Below are 5,870 nucleotides of genomic sequence, written 5' to 3' on the forward strand. Positions count from 1 at the left end.
TTCACTTTCTGTCTTTTGATTTTTCAATTAATAATTTAGAATGACAAAATGAATTACTTAAAGGAGCAATAAGCAATATTTTACCACCAGGTGGTGCTTGAGCACTGTCTATAGACCAAAACAAGACGTGTGACAAGCTGCACCTCTACTGTAGCTCCAAGGGAGACCCAGCCCCTCCTTCCCTTCTCGTCACCTTCACAGAAACACAGCGTCACCTTTTAGACGAACATTTCAAGTGAAAAAGAAAGTAACTCATAACTTTCTAATGCTGCTGCTCAAGAGAACAGTTTGATCTGCTGGGGGGCTCTCTTCCATACTGCTCCAACTCTGAAAGTGATATTTTAGGGCAGGGAGGGGCTAAGCTCTGAGTGGCAGCTGTTCTCATGCATGTACACAAATGGTCCAGCCTGGCTATGTAAACAAGAGACTGGAGAACAACACAGAGCGCTGCGGTGTGACGTCATAAAATAGTGTATCTGAAATATTACTGCTAGTTCTTCACATAATTTAGGGTTTTGTTTGTTTTGGACCTTTCCGGACTTTCTACAATCAGCCCTGCCACCATCCTCGTGCTCCAGTTATCCTCCAATCAGCCACTATAGATTAGAATGTTCCAGACCTATAAGGCTATGAAGAAGAAAGCAGGACTCGGTCTGACCTAATTACTACCAAAGTTTGAACACTAACACTGAACATCCTTCTAACAATGTCAAGAGTGATTATTGTTTAGATATTTTTTGTTATACACAGTAAAACAGTTATATAAGTATTCCATCTAGAGATCATAGGAAACATCTGTTTAGGTTTAGTGGTCCATGTGGACAGTAAGATATTACGTTCTATTTATGTAACTGTTACCCTATAAAAGACACCGTGAGGGCCATGTTGTTGGGATTTTGCTGAATGGAAATGTGAATGTGAAACTTGGTGTTTGTACAATAAAAGGTCTCCCTGCTGGCTGAAAAAGGAGAAGCAGCTTTGTCTCGTTTCGACATTTTTGGTTCATTTCAGTCCTACACCACTACTCCAATTACCTGCCTATATTTACCTGCTTCTTTCATCTTCTCTGCTAGAACATCTCATCTTGCCTCATGTATACTACTGTCTTGTCCCCCTCAGTTTCTCTGTGCTCAGCCTGTTGGACTCTGAATCTTTGCCTGTCTTCAGTCCTCACTGATGTAAGTTCCAGTGCCTGCATGCTGCTCAGTTTCTGCCCTGTTTTCTGTGAGGTCCAGCTGCTTGTTCTGCCCATCTGGTGGGTCGCCAATCTGTACTTTCTGTTCTGGTCAGCTCCTGCCTTCATCATTCTGCTCGAGTCTGTCATTACCTGTAACTTCTGTTCAGCAATTGTTCTGCCATTCACCGGCATCCTCTGCTCTTCTGCCCAGTACTGCCTGCCTCGTCTGCCACTATTCACGTTCTGCTTTAAACTTTTAAAAAACAAAGCTCTGTGTCCGGCTGAATATCGGGTTCTCCAGCAGCATTTTTTACTATTTTTTTCTAAAATATTCTTAATGACATCATCTCACATCTGGTAATTTCTGGTTTATGGTTCTAAATATTTACAATATTTTATTTTGTAATGTATTCTCTGCATGCTAACTGGTTATGAAACAAACATTATTTTTATCTCAGATGAAGGGTTAAAATAAAAACGCCTTATTCATTTTATTATGTGAACTTCCTAAACCCTTTTCATAATCCTCTGCCATTGTGGACGACCCTCATTTATTTTATCCATCCTGACCTTCAGCTCCTCCAGGACTTGGACCTTTCTTTGGTCGCCTTTTTCCTTCATCTTCTCAATCAGGAAGCCCAGGTGGTCAAAGGTGGACCCTGAGTCAACATTCAGGGCGATCTGCTCCAGTCTGACAACATGACCGAAGGCCTCATCCAGCAGAGATGACCACTCTGTTGTCAGCTTGATGGTTTCCTCTTTAAGGTTTTCCAGAAGACCCAACTTGGTCTTACATCCTGCTTTGTTTTGACTGTATTTTGCCTTCATGTCCTCCTGGGTCTTCTTAACCTTTCTGGTCTTTATCACATATTTCCAGTTTTCTTTGACGTGATCTGATGCAGGACACTTCTTGGTGCAGACGGTGCAGCGGCCCCACTGCATGACCTTGCAGTGTCTGGGTTTCCTGGCCATCGTGCATCCAGGATGGTGGCAGTTCTCCTGGCAGACAGAACAGGTAACGGCTCCCTCATAAAACATCAAGAACCACTTTCCACCACTGATTGGTTGTTTTTCTTTGTAGACCTCGTCAACCTCTATGGTGAAGTTCTCGTTCTTCTTCATCTCTTCTTCGTGTTTGTTATAAACCTCTTCGGTCTGTCTGAGTTCGTTCTGTTTCAGCTCAGTCAGCTTGATTCTCTCCTGCAGGTTCTGGATGCAGGCGGTCAGTTGGATCCGTTCATTTAGAACCTCCATGCTGGTTTTCAGTGACTGTGTCTCGGTCTTTTCCAGGAAGTCTCTCAAACGACCCATGTTTTTATTTGTAAAGTCCCAGAAGTGCTTCAAACTGAGCCGATCTCTCTCTGACGTGTTTCTCTGCTGGTTCTGTTGGTTATTAAACATGAAGTGAACAGGCTGATTATTCTCATCTTTAGAACATTTAATGTTTGCTGCATTCAGAGCCTGAAGAACATTTTCAGGTGTTCCTCCATCAGAGTGTGTGACCAGAGCGACGATGTTTCTCTCCAGGTCTTTTCCAAACAGAGACATCACTGAATCAAAGACGTACATCAAATGGTCACTCAGTCGGTTCTCACTCGCCTTCATCACCAGACCTACAGCGTGGATCTCATGAACTCCGTCCTCCGATCGGAACAAGTCAAACAATCTCCTGCTGACGGAGGCATCTTCTTCTTTGCCTCTGGTGCTTCCAAATCCAGGAGTGTCTATGATGGTCAGAGAGAACGGCAGAGTTTGACCTTCAAACCCAAAGATCTCGTACACAATCACATCTGATGTTTGACTTTGTGTCTGACAACGTCCCTCCTCCTTTTCTACGATCTGAAACCAGACTTCATCCTCAAACTTCACTCCCACAGCGTAGTTGAACAGAGCGTTGATCAGAGTGGACTTTCCTGCCCCTGTTTCACCAACTAGTAAGATGCTTTTATTCGGCTTTGTTTTATCTTTTTCACCAACCGTCACTCTGGTCAGAGTTCCTATCATCTCTTTCTTTGGCATCAGCTGGTAGACAGCAGGAGGTCCTCGGTGGATCTGAACACTCTCTGAGATCATGGCCTCCAGATTAGACGTATTATCTGTCTTCCTGCAGAAAAATAGAACAAACTCAAGTGTTCAAACTAATATTATTAATGTGATAACAATGTGATAAATCATTAACCATCCATGTAAAATGTCAAGGCACTCTATGGACAAATTTGGATTAGATTAAGGGAGATTTACAGAGAAAACTGGGGCTCTAATCATTAGATCATATGCAGGCATAATTTTCAAAAATGAAAAAAAAAAAGTTTATAATTTGAATAAATATAACCTTGATATCCTAATGTGCTGAACCCCTCAAAGATGAACTAGCCCATCTCGAGGATCCCGCTTCTTTAAGTGAGCTGATCGTGCTGGCTAGACAACCGGCTGAGAACTAGGGGAAAGGGAAACCGTTCGCTCATCGGCCGCTTCCTCCTCCCTCTGACCAAACTCCTCTCCATCCCGTTGCTGCCCTTCCATCCCCTTCGGAGCCCATGCAAGTGGGTCAGAGGAGAGGCAGAAACGTTTTGATGCTAAGCTGTGCATCTACTGCGCGTCTCCCGAGCATTTGATTAATCCCTGCCCGGCGAGGCCAAAAGACGGGGTCCGTCGCCTGTAGCGTTGAAGCCAGCAGGCCACACTAAGATCTCGTTCCCCGCACCTCCTAGTCTCTGCTTGTGAGCAACTTTGTTAACTGCTCATAAGAAATTTAGTCTTTTGGCCCTGGTTGACTCAGGGTGCAATTTTAATTTAATTGACCAGTCTTTCGTTCTGCAAGCCAATATCGAAACTGTACCTTTGTCCACTCCCATCCAGGTTTCCGCCCTGGATGGAGGCAGTCTTCCCTGGGTCACTTATCAAACGAAACCCCTTGAGGTCCTTATTTCATAGGGAACTGACCTCGTTTCTCGTTTTCCCTGTTAAGCACGCTCCACTCGTCCTGGGTTATGCCTGGTTGCAACAGCAAAACCCACATATTAACTGGGCCGACCAACGGGTCGAGTCCTGGTCCCCGGCTTGACTCTCATGTGCATGCTGTCCGCCGTCCCAACGGGTCCTACTCCCGCACAACCTTCCACCGATGTGGACTCTGTAAATTTAAGTTTGGTCCCCGAGCAGTAACACGACTTAAAGCTTGTTTTCAGTAAAGCCCGGGCTGAGTCGCTTCCTCCAAACCGACTGCATGATTCGAGCTCCTGCCCCACTACCTACCAGTCGCCTTTACAGCATTTCCTGAGCCGAATGACAGGCCTTAGAGAAATACATTAAAGAATCCCTTGCGTCTGGTTTAATCTGTCCCTCCTCCTCTTCACTGGGAGCTGACTTCTTCTTTGTAGGAAAAAAGGACGGTTCCCTTCGTCCATGCATAGATTATCGCGGGCTAAATGCAATAACAGTCTTCATCATCACCATCTCAGCAGAGCAAATGACACATCTTGCAAATGAGTTAAAGCATTCTCATTGGTTTGATACATTTTCCCCGCCCTTTTGCAAAACACTTAACGCAGATGTCATTCAAGCAGTCCAAACTCCACCGCTATAGCTGTGGTAGCCACAGCTAAACAACATATTTTTCAAGCTCTTAAAAAACTTCTTGATCAGAATGAAATCACTGAAGCACCTGTTTGACACTTCTTCACACAACTTTTTAATTTGCAATCCGTCTGCTGGCCTTAAAAAGTGCCATGTTGTGTGTTGTTCTTTGCAAGCACGGATGGTCTAAGGCAGATGAGAGTCAGCGTAACAGGTAGATCGCTCAGGGGTAGAGGAGTCCGTGTGCGAGGAGGAGGTGTAGCTGGAAGGGGCTCAAGTTACAGATGAAATTCGGGAAATTGTGATTGATCATTTGGTAAATGATGACCTTTCAGTTAGAGGTGCTGGACAACGAGTCCAACCTGTTCTCAATAGAAACACGGTTGCAGCCATTGTAAGAGTTTTTCGACTGGAGAACAGGTAATGTTGCTATAGAGTATATGCAGATATATCTATTCCTATAGAGGAATTCTTCAGTGCGTGGAGATGGAAGGTACATGATCACCACCTCTATGAGTAGATGCCCTTGCTCAATGCAATGACTGCTGCTGACCAAGATATAGATGCAGAGGCATGGCAAGGATGGATCAGGCATGCAAAAAGATTTTTCCCTAGTTGCATCGCAAGGGAAATTATTGAGTATGATGAAGATGAGTGTAACCCGGGTGTAAATCTCAGTGATCAAGCTTGTGTAAAATTGAACTTCCATCCCCTCACTACTTCATAGCCAATCGCTGTTGAGTATCAAGGTCACATGTACTTCCACAGCCTATCAGCTAGGTATATTAGCTGGAGTAAGGAAGTAGGAAAGATTAGATATTAATTTTGATGTAGATAATATAAATGTTTCTGTTTGTGAAGCTATATTAGGTGCAGCTAGACAATCTATACAAAGAAAAAAAGGAAGCGGGAAGAAGAAAATAGTACCGTGGTGGACAAAAGAATGTGACTTTGCTATTAAATCTCGAAATAAAGCGTTTCGAATGTTAAAGAAAAATCAAAATTTTCAGTATTTTATTGAATATAAAAGGTTGCAAGCTCTAGTCAAAAGAACTGTTAAATATGCAAAAAGGGTTTACTGGCAATCGTTTTGTGAGTCGGTTGGTAGAGAAACAAA

The 5,870-nt window shown here is 43.7% G+C and overlaps 1 protein-coding gene across 1 annotated transcript; it reads right to left on the bottom strand.

Moving 5' to 3' along the window:
- Positions 1 to 283: 283 nt before the first annotated feature.
- On the bottom strand, positions 284 to 3,268 carry LOC118563882 (septin-4-like). Its single transcript, XM_036139924.1, has one exon. It carries the CDS (start codon positions 3,248 to 3,250, stop codon positions 1,685 to 1,687), a length of 1,566 nt encoding a protein of 521 aa, XP_035995817.1. The 5' UTR covers positions 3,251 to 3,268; the 3' UTR covers positions 284 to 1,684.
- Between the last annotated feature and the right edge of the window lie 2,602 nt (positions 3,269 to 5,870).

Source organism: Fundulus heteroclitus, chromosome 8 (assembly GCF_011125445.2).
Source record: "Fundulus heteroclitus isolate FHET01 chromosome 8, MU-UCD_Fhet_4.1, whole genome shotgun sequence".
Lineage (NCBI taxonomy): Eukaryota > Metazoa > Chordata > Actinopteri > Cyprinodontiformes > Fundulidae > Fundulus > Fundulus heteroclitus.